This window comes from Zingiber officinale, chromosome 3B (genome assembly GCF_018446385.1).
Source record: "Zingiber officinale cultivar Zhangliang chromosome 3B, Zo_v1.1, whole genome shotgun sequence".
In the NCBI taxonomy this organism is placed as follows: domain Eukaryota; kingdom Viridiplantae; phylum Streptophyta; class Magnoliopsida; order Zingiberales; family Zingiberaceae; genus Zingiber; species Zingiber officinale.
Window position 1 is genome coordinate 80,560,220 of NC_055991.1, and position 19,522 is coordinate 80,579,741.

Below are 19,522 nucleotides of genomic sequence, written 5' to 3' on the forward strand. Positions count from 1 at the left end.
CGGATTCCTATTCCCGAGTGGAAATGGGAACATATTACTATAGACTTTGTGGTGGGTTTGCCGAGGACACGACGAGGCCATGACGCGATTTGGGTAATCGTCGAACGACTAACTAAATCTGCGCACTTTTTAGCGATCCGGAAGACTGATTCTCTAGATCGATTGACAGATCTGTATTACCGAGAGATTCTCGGATTACATGGTGTTCCTTTGAGTATTATCTCGGATAGAGACCCCCGGTTCACGTCTCGTTTCTGGCAGAGTCTGCAGCAGGCCTTGGGTACTCAACTCTGTTTCAGTACAGCTTTCTATTCGTAAACAGATGGACAGTCAGAACAGACCATTCAGTCTCTAGAGGACTTGCTGAGATCGTGCGTATTGGATTTCAGAGGCAGTTGGGAGGATCATCTGCCATTGGTAGAGTTCGCCTACAACAACAGCTTTCTTTCAGCTATCCGGATGTCATCGTTTGAAGCGTTGTATGGTAGGTCTTGTCGGACACCCACCCTCTGGGATGAGGTTGGGGAGGCCCAGTTGTTGGGACCTCATAGAGCTCAGCAGGAGGCAGAGTTGGTCCATACTATTAAACGGAGAATGTTAGAGGCGCAGGATCACCAGAAGTGTTATGTTGATCGAAGACGCAGACCCCTAGTGTTCTCTATTGGAGACATGTATTTCTGCGAGTTTCACCCACGAAAGGGGTGAAGAGATTTTACCTCAGAGGTAAGCTAGCTTCACGATACATTGGATCTTTCCAGATCTTGGAGAGAATTGGAGCGATAGCTTATCGTTTGGCGTTGCCACCAGCTTTGGCAGGTGTTCACGATGTATTCCACGTATCGATGCTGAGGAGATACATACCCGACCCGACACATGTGCTGTCAGGTATCTTAGTTCCTATTCAGCCTGACATCGCTTATGAGAAGGTTCCAGTACGGATTCTAGACCGGAAAGAGTGTCAATTGCAGAACGAGACTATCCGGCTGGTTAAAGTTGGATGACAACATCATTCGGACGAGGAGGCTACTTGGGAGCTCGAGGATACTATCCGAGCTCGATACCCCCACCTTTTCACTTGAGGTATGTAAGTTATGGTTCCTTTCAGCATTTATACTATCTATTTGTTATTGGTACTTGCTGATGATAGATAATGAAATTTGGGGACCAAATTTGTATTAGTAGGGGAGAATGTAAAATACTGAAAATAGGTGAATATTAATAAGGAAATTTTTTTGGAATTTTTAGAAATTTTTTGGAAATTTTTCGGAGCTCGTATGGACGAGTTTACGGGGATGAAAACTGTGCCCCGGAAAAGCCTGTTTGGGTTACCCCGTTTAAGTGAGGAAAAGTTGATTTTTCCTTTTCTTTTTAATTTCTTTTTTTTTCTTTTCTCTCTCGCCGAACCCGCGTGCCCAGCCTCACCCGACGACATCTTCCCCGTGCCCTCGCCCGCGCCCCTCTTCTTCCCGCGCCTTCTTTTCTCCCTTGCCCTAACCGCAGGCGGCGGTTCTCCTCTTCTCTTGCGACTTTAACCTTCGGCCGAACCCCCCCTTCTCTGCCTCCCGAGCCGCACACTCGACGCCACTGCCCTTCCCTTTCCCGATCTCACCGCGCCTTCTCCATCCGACGGCGTTGCCACCCGCTGTGCCGCCGGCCGGTCCACCTCCACCGGCCACCAGGACCGACCTAGTGCCGGCCACCCAGAGCCCTAGCCGCCGCAGTGAAGGGGGAGCCGATGGATTTCCACCTCTTCTCTTCCCCCTCTGCCCTAGCGGCAGCAGCCGAGCCCTCTCCACTGCTGAGATCAGGAACGCTGACGCGCAAAGATCATGCATGCCCTAGCCAACTCGGCACCGACCACTCCTGCCTGTGCCCAAGCACCGTCGGGTGCCACTCCTCTGCCTCAGCGCCGGTTGTTGGTCATCAGAGAGGACAAAGTCGTGCCCTAGTTTTTCCCCATTTTTGCTCTGATCAACGCCGTGGATTGTGGTCACTGGCCGACCACTGCAGGTGACGCTGTTGCCAGCAACAATGGGTTACAACCGGAGGAGGAGGTCAATTGGGTAATGAATTCTTGATACAAGCTTTGATGACCTATCTTAGTTTAGTTTGGGAACCTGATTTGGAAGGGAATTTACTGATTTGGGTTGCTTGTTTTGTTTCTAGCAGCCAATAACCCTAACTGTACGGCAAAACCCCCCATCCAGCAATTTTTTTTGCTCAAGAACGACTGAGGATAAGGTAAAGTGTATGCTCATGATACATTTGGGTGAGTTTGTTTGGATAAGTTTGATTCATTATATAGTTGGTGGTTCAAGTGAAGTTAGGTTTAGATTTAAATTAAATTGTATAATTGAATGATCCGGATTGAGGAAACTAATCCTAGTTGATCAAAGGATTAAATTTAGCTAGGGTTAATGTTTATATCGATTAGGATTTTTCCCTAAATTGTTCTTAAGGATTTTTATTTAGCTATTCATTTGAGTTGTAGCTAAATAAAAATGTATATATATTTGTGACACAGGACTTTGACGCGAGACGAGCATCTTGACATAGGATTGGACCGTATACGATCCTCTTATCGTAGGCGGGTACCTTAACTTATCTTTTTGATATGTCTAGTAGGTTATAGCCTTTAGTAATAATCATGTTCGTCCTTGTTTCGGTACGTCACTACCGGATACCTGTTACATGCTTGTTTGCTCACCTGATATGCATTTTATGCTAGTACCCACATGATTATATATATATATGCTCAGAGAGGTAGTGACATACCATGCTTGTTATGTTCAGAACCTAGGTTTCTGATATCCTATCTGACCTGTGTACTTTAGATCTTCGTATTTGACCATCGATATTACGGTACTCATTTTATATATATGGATATAGTTATGCTGATTAGTTTATTGCTATGCTTAGTGTCGTGCATCATGATTGCATGCTGCGCGATTGTCGGCTCCACTATAGTTGAGCACATCGCCAGTTACATGTACTACACACACCACCACTCATGGATTAGTGGTATATCGTGTGTGTGGCGGTTATCTTGTTTGCTCCATTGGTCGGTGACTCTGGTAGCCGGACAGTTCCGCTGTTTGGCTCGGCATTTAGTGTAGCGTGGTAGCCGACGGTGGACTCGTTGGCTCCGTTGGTCGGTGACTCAGAGTGGTAGCCGGCATCCGTCATCGTGTACCGGGAGATTAGAGCATTGAGCTCCCCCATTTATGATTTGGGGTCAGAGGACAGGAGTACTCCGACAGCATCCCGTCCACTCAGTCACTCATCAGGTGTAGTGATGGTAGAGTGCACGGTTGTCACAGCCCTATCCACTCGGTCTCACCATTGTGTGTGAGATGACTGACTGACGTCAGGGGTGACCAGGACGCATCATTGGCATCATACGCATTTATGCATTTACTGCTTGTGTTTTTTGCACTTATATGCTGCATTTGGATGGATGCATATGTTTGACATGCATACAGGATTTATGGCACTTCCGGTCTGACGACCTGATTAATCTGATAGGTGGCCCTGGTGAGTGGCCCTGTTGAGTACAGTACTCTTCAGCCTTTTTTATTATGCATTACCTTCTTTTGTTCAGAAGACTTTACTTCATAGTTATTAACTATTTGTTATAGTTTACTATTCATGTCAACTAGGTATCTGCTGAGTTGTTGAACTCACCCCCGTGGACACTATATTTTTTAGGTACCAGGTTGTTTATGGTGTCGCTTGGAGTATCCTGTCTGCTGGTTCCCACGTCACATCAGAAGACTTATCGGTTTCACTTATGTTTTATTTGTTTATGTATCAATTTGTTTAGCTTTGTACTCCGGTTTTGTTTTTGGAGTGTTGATGTTGTTATGTGGTATTTTGTATTGGTTGTTGGTTGTGTAAGCCTAGCCGGCTAGCAGTTTTTGTGCTTTGGTTTGTATTAGGTTTCTGTCATTTTCCGTTGTGTTGGTTTTGTTCCAGCCGTGTGGGCTGATGATATATATATAACTGCGTGGTTATGTGTATATTCCAGCCGCCTGTGGCTGATGTATATTATGCCTGTAGAAATACTTAAGATTGTCACCTGTACAGGGGAGGTGCTACCGAAATTTTTCGGACAGGGACTTTCCCGGGACGTGACAGAAAGACTGGACAGGTCGGAGATCAGATGTCCAGCATGAAGTCCTGAAGTCTCAAAAGTTGAGCAAAAGTCTAGATGATCTGGAGGACTGGTTTAACAAAAGGTAATCTCTCCTGAGAGGAGTAGGTGAGGATGCGCTCCCTGAAGAGGAAATAGTAGGCATCAGTTCGACCTAGAGTTTTAGCGAAACTCAAAGTCAAGATCTGACAGTACTCCAGAGGCTATCCAATTCATACTTTATTTATTATTTATTATCTGAACTAACTCTTTTTTGCAAGAAAACAAAGGCTAAACAAAAATAGTGGCCTGAGTGTCCGGGAGTGGTCCAAGTGCCCGGGATCTGATTGACCAGGTGCCCTCAGGCGGTGAGCTGGTGCACTCCGGTTGGTCGGCCTATGTCGCAGTCCAGGTGCCCGAGGGTGGTCTGGGTGCCTAGAGATGGATAGGTTTTACCGGATCGAGTTTCGATGACAGTACCCCACGTCAGCCCTGTGGGGGAGCCTGGGGGAGGTTCCAGGGGCCCAGAGTGGGCTATAAAAGGAGGATTCCACCAGCACCTTAAACACATTATTCCAAATATCTTTCGCTCTTGTGCGCTGCTCCGAAAATGACTCGACGACGCCGAAAGACCGTTCCGACAATCGATGAATGGATTTATGCTAATTCTCTTATTGTCAGTAACTTTATTTTATAGCTATTGTAATTCACATTTGTAATCTTATTCGAGCTATTAGTGATTGCCCAACGAAAGCACTCTCACGTGCGAGCCTTGGAGTAGGAGTCGCCATAGGTTCCAAATCAAATAAATCTTGGTGTGTTAGCGATTGCTTGTTTCTTCTTTTAATTCTGCTGTCTCTTATCGTTTCGACTTTTTAAACAAAACGTATGAAAACCACGAGCGCTATGACCTTGACATTTTTTTCTTCTAACACAATGATCCTACAGTTCATTTGGATTTAAATTTAAGCATCTATTGACTAAACTAAGATATACCTTGACAAACATAATGAACTTTTACCATGACAATTAAGCTGTTGTGCACATAGTCTCAAACCTTAATGGGAGGATAAAGAAAAATAGATTGAGTATATATGAGAAATGTGTTGGTGTAGTGAGCACTATATGATCGAACCTGAGTTTTGATTATGGCAAAGGGTTCAAAGTTAAGCTGCGGTGTTATCTAATAAGGTTCATGGAGCTTGCAGGAAAGTCCTAAGTGATACTTAGGCAAAAGTCCTAGCTGCGGTTAGGCAGGTGGAAAACCCTAGGGGGTGGTAACCCTAGGTCATAGGGGGTGGTAACCCTATGCGGAAAGTCTTGGCGGGTCGAGAGTTTCAGGCAAAAGTCCTAGGGGGTAACCCTAGGTGGAAAGTCCTGGTGTGGCGAACCAGGTGGAACACTGGACGGGCCGGGAAGCGAAAGTCTAGCAGAAAGTCCAGAAGCTTTGAACGCTGAGCAAAAGTCCAGTCGATCTAGAGGATCACACTGGCAACAGGTAAATCTCCTGAGTGAAGTAGGTGAGGACGCATTCCCCGTAGAGGGAACAGTAGACGTCGGGTCGACCTAGGGTTTCCGGTTGGAAATCCGAAGTCAGATCCGGACAGTCTAATGACTGTCGATTATATCATTTATTATATTTCTGTGCTAACTTTGTTTTGCAGGGTTTGTGTTTGGGACTAACACATGTTGCAGGAACAAAGAAGCACATTTGACCTCGAATAAACAGTGTCCGAGGCGCCTCCATGGGGCTTGGAGGCGCCTCGGGTGCGAGCCAGAAAAAGCCAGCGCAGCAGAGCTGAGGCGCCTCGGACCAGGCTGAAGGCGCCTTGGACCAGGCGTTGGAGGCGCCTTGGACTAGCCTTGAGGCGCCTTCAGTGGGATAAGGTGCGACCAGATCAGAGCTGATCCACGCGTGCGACTCGACGACCTGGAGGCGCCTCGGACAGCCTTGGAGGCGCCTCCAGCACTGTTTAAAAGAGGGACTCGAGCAGCACCTTGAAACAACACAAGAAAAGTAATCCTTACGCAACCAGCTGCCAGCGAGAAGTTTCGACAAAGCTGTAACTTGACGTCGACTACTCCAGAGCTCAGAATCTACTATTAATCTTGTTGTTAGTATATTTCATTATTAATTGTATTTGAAATTTGTAACTATCTTTACAAGATTATAGTTGTTGCCCAACGTAAACGCTCAACGAGCGTGGGCCTTGGAGTAGGAGTCAACACAGGCTCCGAACCAAGTAACTACTTGTGTTTGCGTGTGCTCTTTTCTTTACCTAATTCCACTGCGTATTTTCTGTTGAGTTTTAATTCAATTCCTTTTGTTTAGTCCCACATTGCTAAGCTAAGAAACATGGAAGTCCTTATATATGGAACCCTTCCATGCTAACTTAGCAAAGTTAAGGGGACCTACACGCATACGCGGGCCAAGCCCAAATCAGGTGGTTTCGGGGGGTTCGAGCCGGAAATCCATAAACCGGGCGCGACGCACGCGATCATCGCGCCCAGGGGGGGGGGGGGGTGCAAATCCCGAGCTCGTGGGCCTCGCGTTTGCGGGCGGCCTGGTTTATTTTTGCCAGTCTGGTTTGGCGACCTGGTTTATTTTTGTTGGTCCGGTTTGGTTCTGTCCCTCGCACCTGGTGGTTCGGTTCTGTTCGCGTGAGGAATCGAAGCAGCGTGACGGCACCTGTTCGGTTCTGTCCGCATGAGGAAGCGAAGCAATGCTGTAAAATATCGGAAAAAGGCAAATATTAATAAGGGAATTTTCCGAAATTTTTGGAAATTTTTCGGGAATTTTTCTGGGCTCGTACGGACGAGTTAACGGGGATAAAACGGGGTCGGGAAAAAAAAACCTGTTTAGGCTATCCCATTTAAGTGAGGAAAAGTCGATTTTCCTTTTCCTTTTTAAATTCTTTTTCTTTTCTCTGCCTCGCCGATACCTCGCGTGCCCGACTCCTCCTTTGCGCGTCGAGCCTTCTTCTCTTTGCCCTGACCGTCGGCCGCGACGGTTCCCCTTTCTTCTCTCGTGCATAAGGCTGGGACCAAGAGAAGGTTTCTTCCCTCTCCTCAGCCGTGGCCTAAGGTTTGTGGCAAATCCCTTCTCTTCTCTTTTTCTGCCCTAGCGCCCCGCCGACGTTGCTCCTCCTCAGCCTAGCGCCGACAGCCGGCTGCCTTTCCTGTGCCGATCCTTCATGTCTTCCTGCGTCGCCATCTGAGTGCTGTCGCCAGCCACTCGAGAAGCGCCGGCGACGAATTTACCACTGCCGATTCACTGTCACCCTTGTGTGTCGACGCTGCCGCCGACTTTTGACCCGAGCAGCATCGCCACACCTTTGCCAGTGCCGAGCCGTCCAATTCTGTGCCTAGTTTGGATCCACCTGGTCGCCGGTGCCGATCACCAACAGAGCCGGCACAAGGAATTGGGTAAGACATTTTGAATTTTTTTTTTGTTATAAGTTTGTTGAGGTTTGGATGCAAAGTGTGTACATTAAGTGAGGATTGACTCATTTACAGGATTGAGGCTGTTAATCTGTGCAGCTTGAGTAGTGAGTGGTTAGTTGTTTGTTTCAGGTGATGGAACACGATTTGAGTTTTATGCTCAAGGGTTAATGTGTTGATTTTGATCCAGAGTGCAGATTTGGGAAATCAACAACTTCACCTTGCCCGGTTGCAACAACCGGCATCACACTCTTCGATTGTGAGTCATCAGTGGTGGTGTGAATTGAGGTAAGAAGTAGAGGATTGTTAGATTGGTAAATACATTGAATTAGGTTGGAATTGGTTTATTATGATGATGGATATGAAATAGGCATATGGGTTGATATTGGAATTAAGGATGAACTTATTATTTAATTGGATTAGAATTTAGTTTGGCTAATTGTTGTATGATAGAATTAGCTAAACTAGACATTATGTTGGATACAGGACTTTGACGCGAGACGGGTATCTCAGAGTCAGATTTGGACTTTTCCTATTGGAGGCGGGTACTTTTGACTTATGTCATTTGATATACATAGTAGTGAATTTAACAGGTTGCATTAATTATGTCCTTTATTTGTTTCGGTTAGTCACTACCCAATATCTGATACATGATTGATTGATTGCTTGATTTGCATCCCATGTATACTTTATTTGTTTATACATGCTTATAGGGGGTAGTGATATGTCATGCTTCACCATGTTCAGGACCTAGGTTTTTATACCTTCTGTGTACCTTTGATTCGATATTATTCGTTGACCTAGGGTGCACTTTTCTATATATATGGATTAGGTCAGGATGTTTTTATGGTTATTGCCATGCACCATTTGCATGATTGCATGCTGTGCGATAGTCCGCTCCATTATTGTTGAGCACATCGCCAGTTACATGGATCTGCACACACCACCACTCAAGGGTTAGTGGTCGATTCAGGCAGAGTGTGTGCAGTTGGCTCTGTTAGGGACCGTTGGTCCGCTTATGGGTAGTGTGACACAACGTGTTATCGGCAGGGATTCCTCCTTTGAGTTGAGAGCATTGCGCTCCCCTATTTATGATTTGGGGTAGGAGGATAGGTGTACTCGACAAGATCCCGTCCACTCGGTCACTCATCGAGTAGTGACAGAGTGTCACAGCCCTACCCACTCGGCCTCGCTATTCTGTGAGATGATCGACTCGGGGGTGATCAGGACGCATCATTGGCATCATATGCATGATGCATTTATTGCTTGTGTTTGTTGCTGCATTTATATGCTGCATATTGTTTGGATACCTATGTTTAACATGCACAGGTTTCCCTATCCTCGATGCTTGACCTTATACTCGTGTCTGGTTAGTGCGATCTCTCTGCTTACTTCAGATGTATTTTTATCTTTCGTATTAGGAGACTGTACGCATGATTAGTGCTAGGTGTTATTTCCCTACTTTGTATATCAATTGTACCTGCTGAGTGTTGGACTCACCCCGCCTCCATTGTTGATATTTTCAGGTTGATGCTGTCAGGAGAGAGTTCCAGTTGCTGGTCCCTGAAGACCTCTAGGATATGATTGGTTTTCTTTTGGTTTTTCTTTTCTGTTCTAGACTGTTTTGATCTTGTTATGTTTTGGATTATTTTACTTATGGACATGTATGGATTTTATTATGTCGATGGATTTGGATTTCGATTTATTCTACTACATGCCTGCCTGGAAGGCAGAAGAGGTGAGTTCGTCGGATTTGAGCTTTACGAGTGTAGTTGAGTAGGGTGGATTTCGAGTCAGAGTACTATTATTTGTGATTACTATTATATAAACTGCGTGGTGATTGTTTTTATTTATTGTTATCATTCCAGCCGCTTGTGGCTGAGGTATATATGTTATGTAGAAGTTTCAGATTGTCCGCCGTGCAGGGGAGATGCTGCCGAAATTTCTTCGGATAGGGACTCCTCTGGGGCGTGACAATTTAGTGGTATCATAGCACAGGTATGCGATCTTTTGTTTTCGTATTTTTGATGTTTGGGATAACCTGATACCAATTTATTTACTTGGTATCAGAGCGCCAAGTTTGGCGATACTTGTTGGATTTTTGTATTTTGGATTTTTGAGATTTATCTGATACCAATTTATTGGTATCAGAGCAGGTTATGGATACCTGCTTTTGGTGTTCTTGAGTTTTGGATGTATATTTCGGTTTGTACGGATTTCCGTTATGGTTATGATTCAGACTTCCGTTTCAGATTTATTTGGATTTCCGGCGATATTCTCGTTCGGAATTTTGGGGTTAAAAGTTGGGGACTGGACAGCAACGGAACATCTCCAGACAACAAATAGGTATGATGTTTATTTTATGATTGTTATACCTGTAGTAATATCTGTAATTTAATTTAACAGATATGAGACGATCTACTCGTATTGCTGCGAGACGTGGTGCTGGACGACCACGTGCGATGACCACGGGATCTCTGGATATGCCAGAGATGCCCACTGTTAGTGAGCCTGTCAGTCAGGCACAGACTCAGGATGCAGCGGGAGCATCGGGCTCTCAAATCCCGATAGCTCCTATAGAGATACCTACTATGGCCACACCGACGGTATCCACTCCTACACTGTTTACAGTACCATCAGGGGTACCATTGGTGTACCCGACATCTGCTCCAGCGCAGCCTACGATCTCAGTGCCTACAGTAGCAGCAGCTGCACCATATCCGGTACCATTACCTACCGTACCTCCAGCTGTGGCCACTTATGTTCACCCGACAGTACCACCGACGGCTTATGCTTCAGTATATACAGCAGCACCGGGAGTTCCTCCTCCGGTTTATTCCGTGGTACCACCTTTAGTATCCGTCCCGACACAGCTCACTGATATTGTCGCTGCACGAGCTAGGATTCCAGCATTGGCTGAGTCGATGAAGACTCGTTTCACTCTTTACCGCGGAGATCTCGATCCGAGTATGGCTCTGTCATGGATAGAGACTATGGAGCAGACTTTCTTCTATATGGCTTGCTCCGAGTGGGAGAAAGCAGAGCTGGTTGCCTACCATTTACGAGATGAAGCTAATGCCTGGTGGATTACTCAGCGTTCTATTATTGGTGAGCATAGCGTCCGTGGACCAGTTGAGAGGCTTTTGAGCCGCTTCTTTCCATTTCTTATCGGATGGCTCGTGATTTTATGAATCGAGGCGTAACAACCGCTCGATGACCGAGTATAATCAATTCCACCGGTTGGCTAAGTTTTGTCCAGAGTTAGTTGTGGAGGATAGAACTCGCATGATGCAGTTTATTCGAGGCTGGATGGTTATCTGCATGTACGGCTTGCCGGTTTAGGGATCGCATCTTACTCGATGCACTGGATCGAGCTTTGATGATAGAATTAGCTGTTGACGGCATATCCGGACAGAAAAAGGAAGCATCGGTCGACATCGAGCGATCCAGCGACTCGGCGGCAGATCGAGTAGTCGCGACGGTCGGTCGAGTTCTTCCGGGTGTCTCGTAGGCCTCGAGTCGGCGGTCTTCTTGAGACGTTCCGGTTTCTCGAGAGCAACCACCTCCCAGTGATACTCATTGTTTCAGATGTGGATCGAGATGCTTGCCCTCTGGGACAGTCGGTTTGCTTTTATTGCAAACCTGAGAGATTGTCGGTGAAGGCTCAACACACGGCTCCGGAGGGTCGGTCGAGGGGAGTCTAGTCATCGAGGCATCGAGGAGGCGAAGCCCAATCTTCACAGCGAGGCGGCTCCTCGGCGGCATTTGGCATGCTTAGACAAGAGTACTCTAGTGCTTCAGCACCCTGTAGTTTTGTTCCGGACCTTAGTATCCGACTCGGGGTCGTACTGCACTCGATTCGCCCTACGATCGCACCATCCTCTCGGTCTTCTCGGCACATGGTCCAAAGGGCCGCATCCCTCCTCCTCCACCGAGTCGTGTTCATGCGATTACTAGAGAGGATGCTCAGCGGGATCCGTGGTACGATTTCTATTTATGCATTTTCCGCTGATATTTTGATTGATACTGGTAGTTCGCACTCTTTTATATCCCGTACCTTTATGCGGGAGATTGGTAGATTACCTATTGTTAGACTACAGCGGTTGACCGTCTCCCTACCGTCCGGTGATACTTTAGACGTCACCCAAGAGGTCAGAGGTTGCCCGTTAGACTTTGGCAACATGACACTTACGGTAGATCTTCTAGTATTGGAGATGATCGAGTTTGATATCATTCTTGGCATGGATTGGCTGTCAGTATATCATGCTACCGTTGATTGCCAGACGAGGGTGGTCACCTTTCGGCCTCCGAACCAACCCTCGTGGAGTTTCACTGGCATCAGAGATGATGACATCTCGATTATTTAGGCGATTCAGGCGCAGAAGCTGCTGTCTCATTACTGACAGAGCTGCAAGAACTCAAGCATTTGTTGTTCAAACCAGAGTTCATCCGTATTTGCCAGAGGAGTTTCTGTTTTGCCTATTTATGGTATGGGAGAGATTGGGAAGACCACTCTGACATCAGAAAGTCTTCAATGACAGAAGAGTTGAATGAGTCAAGGTTAAGCTCAGAGTTTGGATCTGTGTTTCTGAAAATTTCAACACAGAAAGATTCACCATAGAGGTTATAGAGTATACAACCAAGGAGAAGTGTAATGTCCCGAACTTCGCTGCTCTTCAAGTGGTTCTCAAGGAGAAGATCACTCAAGAGAGATTTCTTCTGGTATTGGACGATGTGTGGAACGAGGAAAGGCACAAATGGGAGAGCCTTTGTGCACCATTGAGGTTTGGAAAACCTGGTAGCAAGATATTAGTAACAACTCGCTCTAGGAGTATTGCTGGCATGGTTGGTGATGTGGATCCGATTCATCTGGATCGTATGGATGAGAAGAGCTTCTGGGAATTTTTCAAGAAATGTGCATTCGGTTCTTCAAATAGTGGCATTCATCATCCTCATTTAGAAGCCATGGCGAAGAAGATGACTTACAAGTTAAAGGGATTGCCGGTTGCAGCAAAGACTCTTGGAGGGTTGATCAGCATGCCGTTGGATGAGCATCACTGGAAAGGCGTTTCAGATAGTGAAATATGGACCAACTTTCCCAAGAAGAAATGGGATTAGTGCCAGCGCTACACCTGAGACTATCTATATCTGCCGCCTCTCTACAGTGGTTTGCTCGATGCACGACAGAATAGTCTCTTATGCTTCTCGTCAGCTGAAGGAGCATGAGAAGAACTACCCAGTTCATGACCTGGAGTTAGCCGCCATCATATATGCATTGAAGATTTGGCGCCATCACCTGTACAGCATTACATTTGAGATTCTTACTGACCATAAGAGTCTCAAATACATTTTCACTCAGAAGGAGCTTAATCTCCGACAGAGGAGATGGATGGAGTTCCTGAAGGATTACGATTGTACCATTAGCTACCACCCAGGGAAAGCTAATGTGGTTGCAGATGCACTCAGCAGGAAGTCCAGAGGGACTTTGGCTTGTCACCGAGTTTCAGTTACAGACTTGATTCAGGGTTTCTCTGAGTTAGATCTTAAGGAGCAGGGACCGACAGAGCAGGGTATTCTTGTTACCATGGTTGCTCAATCATCGATCAGGACTAGGATCCGAGAGGCCCAGGCTGGTGATCAACATTTGCAGTTCATTAGCAGTCAGATAGCTTCTGGGCAGCAGACCAATTTTACACGAGAAGAGGAGGGTATTATATACTTCCGAGGCAGATTATGCGTACCTCAGTCTCATCCGGTCTTACAGGAGCTACTCCAGGAGGCACACCGTTCTCGATTTACGATCCATCCAGGCGAGACCCGTATGTATCGAGACTTGAGGTGTTCCTATTGGTGGAACGACATGAAGAAAGACATCACAGATTTCGTAGCTAGATGTCTTGTTTGTCAGCAGGTGAAGGCTGAACACCAGAGACCTGCAGGATTACTTCAGCGGATTCCTATTCCTGAGTGGAAGTGGGATCACATTACCATGGACTTTGTGGTAGGGTTGCCGAGGACACGATGAGGTCATGACGCGATTTGGGTAATCGTTGATCGATAAACCAAATCCGCGCACTTTTTAGCGATTCGGAGGACTGATCCCCTGGATCGATTGGCAGATCTGTATTGTAGGGAGATCATCAGACTACATGGTGTTCCGCTGTGTATCATTTCGGATAGAGATCCACGGTTCACGTCTCGTTTCTGGCAGAGTTTGCAGCAGGCCTTGGGCACACAGCTCCGTTTCAGTACAGCCTTCCATCCACAGACAGATCGACAGTCAGAGCGGACTATTCAGACTTTAGAGGACCTGTTGAGGTCATGTGTTATGGATTTAGGAGGCCGTTGGGAGGACCATCTGCCGTTAGTAGAGTTTGCTTACAACAACAGCTTCCATTCGGCTATTCAGATGGCACCGTTTGAGGCGTTATATGGTAGACCTTGTCGGACACCCGTCCTCTGGGATGAGGTTGGAGAGGCCCAGTTGTTGGGACCTCATAGAGTTCAGCAGGATGCAGAGTTAGTCCGTACTATCAGACGGAGGATGTCAGAGGCGCAGGACCGTCAGAAAAGTTATGCTGATCGAAGACGCAGACCACTAGAGTTCTCTGTTGGCGACCATGTATTTCTGCGAGTTTCACCCACGAAAGAGGTGAAGAGATTTGGCCTCAGAGGTAAGCTAGCTCCGCGGTATATTGGCCCTTTCGAGATCTTGGAGAGGATCGGAGCGGTAGCTTACCCACGTATCTATGCTGAGGAGATACGTACCCGACCCGACGCATGTGCTGGCAGATATTCCAGTTCCAGTTCAGCCTGACACTACATATGAGGAGGTTCCGGTACGGATTCTCGACCGGAAGGAGCGTCAGTTGCGGAACAAGACTATCCGGCTGGTTAAAGTCGGATGGCAGCATCATTCGGACGAGGAGGCTACTTGGGAGCTCGAGGATACTATCTGAGCTCAATACCCCCATCTTTTCACTTGAGGTATGTGATTTGTTTACCGTTCAGCATTTATATTTTATATCTGTTGTTGATGGTAGATAAGGAAATTTGGAGATCAAATTTTTATTAGTGGGGGAGAATGTAAAATACCGGAAATAGGCAAATATTAATAAGGGAATTTTCCGAAATTTTTGGAAATTTTTCGGGGCTCGTACGGACGAGTTAACGGGGATAAAACAGGGCCAAGAAAAAAAAACCTGTTTAGGCTATCCCATTTAAGTGAGGAAAAGTCGATTTTCCTTTTCCTTTTTAAATTCTTTTTCTTTTCTCTGCCTCGCCGATACCTCGCGTGCCCGACTCCTCCTTTGCGCGCCGAGCCTTCTTCTCTTTGCCCTGACCGTCGGCCGCGACGGTTCCCCTTTCTTCTCTCGTGCATAAGGCCGGGACCAAGAGAAGGTTTCTTCCCTCTCCTCAGCCGTGGCCTAAGGTTTGTGGCAAATCCCTTCTCTTCTCTTTTTCTGCCCTAGCGCCCCGCCAACGCCGCTCCTCCTCAGCCTAGTGCCGACAGCCGGCTACCTTTCCTGTGCCGATCCTTCATGTCTTCCTGCGTCGCCATCTGAGTGTTGTCGCCAGCCACTCGTGAAGCGCCGGCGACGAATTTACCACTGCCGATTCACTGTCACCCTTGTGTGTCGACGCCGCCGCCGACTTTTGACCCGAGCAGCATCGCCACACCTTTGCCAGTGCCGACAGTGCCGGCACAAGGAATTGGGTAAGACATTTTGATTTTTTTTTTTGTTATAAGTTTGTTGAGGTTTGGATGCAAAGTGTGTACATTAAGTGAGGATTGACTCATTTACAGGATTGGGGCTGTTAATCTGTGCAGCTTGAGTAGTGAGTGGTTAGTTGTTTGTTTCAGGTGATGGAACATGATTTTAGTTTTATATGCTCAAGGGTTAATGTGTTGATTTTGATCCAGAGTGCAGATTTGGGAAATCAACAACTTCACCTTGCCCGGTTGCAACGACCGACATCACACTCTTCGGCTGTGAGTCATCAGTGGTGGTGTGAATTGAGGTAAGAAGTAGAGGATTGTTAGATTGGTAAATACATTGAATTAGGTTGGAATTGGATTATTATGATGATGGATATGAAATAGGTTTATGGGTTGATATTGGAATTAAGGATGAACTTATTATTTAATTGGATTAGAATTTAGTTTGGCTAATTGTTGTATGATAGAATTAGCTAAACTAGACATTATGTTGGATACAGGACTTTGACGCGAGACGGGTATCTCGGAGTCAGATTTGGACTTTTCCTATTGGAGGCGGGTACTTTTGACTTATGTCATTTGATATACATAGTAGTGAATTTAACAAGTTGCATTAATTATGTCCTTTATCTGTTTCGGTTAGTTACTACCCAATATCTGATACATGATTGATTGATTGCTTGATTTGCATCCCATGTATACTTTATTTGTTTATACATGCTTATAGGGGGTAGTGATATGTCATGCTTCACCATGTTCAGGACCTAGGTTTTTTGTACCTTTGATTCGATATGATTCGTTGACCTAGGGTGCACTTTTCTATATATATGGATTAGGTCAGGATGTTTTTATGGTTATTGCCATGCACCATTTGCATGATTACATGCTGTGCGATAGTCCGCTCCATTATTGTTGAGCACATCGCCAGTTACATGGATCTGCACACACCACCACTCATGGGTTAGTGGTCGATTCAGGCAGAGTGTGTTGCAGCAGGGACTCTGTTAGGCACCGTTGGTCCGCTCATGGGTTGTGTGACACAACGTGTTATCCGGCAGGGATTCCTCCCCGTCATCGTGTACCAGGAGTTGAGAGCATTGCGCTCCCCCATTTATGATTTTGGGTAGGAGGATAGGTGTACTCCGACAGCATCCCGTTCACTCGGTCACTCATCAGGAGTAGTGACGACAGAGTGCACGGTTGTCACAGCCCTACCCACTCGGCCTCGCTATTCTGTGAGATGATCGACTGGTGTTAGGGGTGACCAGGACGCATCATTGGCATCATATGCATGATGCATTTATTGCTCGTGTTTGTGTTTACTGCATTTATATGCTACATATTGTTTGGATACCTATGTTTGACATGCATACAGGATTTCCCTATCCCTCGGACTGTTTGACCTTATACTCAGGTCCTGGTTAGTACAGTCTCTCCTGTTTACTTCATATGCATTTTTATCTTTCTTATCAGGAGACTGTACGCATGATTAGTGCTAGGTGTTATTTCCCTACTTTGTATATCAATTGTACCTGCTGAGTGTTGGACTCACCCTGCCTCCATTGTTGATATTTTCAGGTTGATGCTGTCAGGAGAGAGTTCCAGTTGCTGGTCCCTGAAAACCTCGAGGATATGATTGATTTTCTTTTGGTTTTTCTTTTCTGTTTTAGACTGTTTTGATCTTGTTATGTTTTGGATTATTTTACTTATGGACATGTATGGATTTTATTATGTCGATGGATTTGGATTTGGATTTATTCTACTACATGCCTGCCTGGAAGGCAGAAGAGGTGAGTTCGTCGGATTTGAGCTTTACGAGTGTAGTTGAGTAGGGTGGATTTCGAGTCAGAGTACTATTGTTTGTGATTACTATTATATAAACTGCGTGGTGATTGTTTTTATTTATTGTTATCATTCTAGCCGCCTGTGGCTGAGGTATATGTGTTATGTAGAAGTTTCAGATTGCCCGCCGTGCAGGGGAGATGCTGCCGAAATTTCTTTGGACAGGGACTCCTCTGGGGTGTTACAAGCGCACCCGCGCGTGAGGAAGCAGAAGCGACGCACGCTTTGCTTCTTGCACTACTTCAAGTGTATAAATACACTTCCTCTATTCCTTGTTCAACACTCCGAAGCATTCTGCTCTCTTCTTCCCTCTCTAGTGCTTCTTCTTCTTCTTTTTCCTTTGTTCTGAGGCTTGGTTTTGCGCGATCTGAGGTTGAGTCCGAGTGCGCCGTTCGTCTTGGAGTGCACCTACGAACTACGCGAGTGGTTGTCGGATCTTGGGAGAATTTTGCCAGAGAGCCTCTGCACCGTGGGTGGCAATAAATTCTCTAAAGAAAGTCGGCACGCCGGCGCTTCAACCGGAGATACCAATTACTCAACCTTACTCTTTCATTTATCTGATTATTGCATACTTGCTACTGTTTTGGTGCAATTATATTACTGAGTTACTGCTGTAGTTCAAACAACATTTTTAGAGAATTTATTATAAGCATCAGTAAACATGATGAATGATAGGATAACGGGGTCTGAAGAGGCTAGTGCCAGACCCGAGAAATTCTTCGGGCAAAACTTCAGACGTTGGCAACAACGGATGAAATTTTGGCTTACTACGCTAGGGCTATTCTCCGTTATAGAAACAGATCCTCCTTCACCTAATGAAGAGGAACCTGCCTATAGTGCTGCCTTACAGAGGTTTAAGCAAAGGGATTATCTCTACCATGGGAGGATCCTGTCTGCCCTCTCAGATGCACTATTTTATGTGTACTGTTCAACGGCTTCGGCTAAAGAACTATGGAATCTTTGGATAAAAAATACAATTCCGAAGATTCTGGTTTAGAAAAGTACACTGTGACAAAATTCCTAAACTTTAAAATGGTTGAAGGCAAATCTGTGGTTGAGCAGACGCATGAATTCCAAGTTCAAATTCATGGTCTTGCTGAAGGAGATATGCCATTACCCGAAAAATTTTAGGCCTTGTCTATCATCGAAAAATTGCCTTCGAGTTGGGAAGATTTTGGCATGACTCTTAAACATAGAAGAGGTAAAATCTCTCTAGAAGATTTGATGATTGCCTTAAATATCGAAGAAGAACATCGAAAGCAACATAAAGATGATGATAAAAGAATGCCCATGAATTTTATTCCAAAGGCAAACGTAGTAGTCTCATCCGACAAGAAAAAAATTCAAAAATCAAAAAATGAAGAACAAGATGAAACCCAAACCAAAGATTCAAAAGAAAAATGGAACCAAGCCGTGCTGTGCATGTGGACAAGTTGGACATTATGTCAAATTCTGCCCCAAGAAGAAGAACCAGAGCAATATGTCCAACACCAAGGCACAAGCAAATGTTGTGACTGCTAGTGATGGCACCAGCGATAGGTTTGTTACCTTCAAACCCGAACTAAATTTGATCTATCCACCCAATGAATGGTTAGTTGATACAGGTGCTAATGTGCACTGTTGTGCTGATCGCTCTGCCTTCCTTACTTATCAAGTAATTGAAGGCACTTCCGTGGCCATGGGGAACCATTCTGCAGCAAGGGTGTTTGGGATAGGACAAGTTGACCTGAGGTTCACCTCTGGAAAAGTCCTATCACTGCATGAGGTGCATCATGTTCCAACGGTCCGTCGGAATCTGATTAGCAGGTCAAAGTTAGTCTGTGCTGGTTATGAGTTAAACTTTAAATGTAATAAAGTTGTAATATTACATTTAGGAACCTTTATTGGAAAAGGTTACCTTAATGAAGGTTTATTTAAACTCAATGTAGAAAATGCTACCTTAAATAAATCTACTGATATTGGTTGTTCATATAACATTGAGTCTTATGATATATGACATGACAGATTAGGACATGTCAATTTTAATACCGTGAAAAGGATGATGAACCTAGACATGATTCCTAAGCATGCTATAAATGATAAGAAAAAATGTGAAGTTTGTGTGCAATATAAACAAACTCGAAAACCCTTCAAATCAGTTGAGAGAAATTCTGATATTTTAGAATTGATCCATACTGACTGTTGTGAGTTTAACGGTATAATAACAAGAGATCATAAAAGGTATTTCATCACCTTCATTGATGATCACTCTCGTTATTGTTATGTTTATTTGTTGAAAACCAAGGATGAAGCTTTAGATAAATTTATGATTTTTAAATCTGAAGCTGAGAATCAAACAAATAAATCTGTTAAGAGGTTAAGGTCTGATAGGGGTGGAGAGTTTACCT

The 19,522-nt window shown here is 45.3% G+C and overlaps 1 protein-coding gene across 1 annotated transcript; it reads left to right on the forward strand.

The window, feature by feature from the left end:
- The first annotated feature begins 11,634 nt into the window (after positions 1 to 11,634).
- On the forward strand, positions 11,635 to 12,691 carry LOC122054966 (putative disease resistance protein RGA1). Its single transcript, XM_042616375.1, has 2 exons — positions 11,635 to 11,647; positions 12,180 to 12,691. Exons 1-2 carry the CDS (start codon positions 11,635 to 11,637, stop codon positions 12,689 to 12,691), a joined length of 525 nt encoding a protein of 174 aa, XP_042472309.1.
- Positions 12,692 to 19,522: the final 6,831 nt, after the last annotated feature.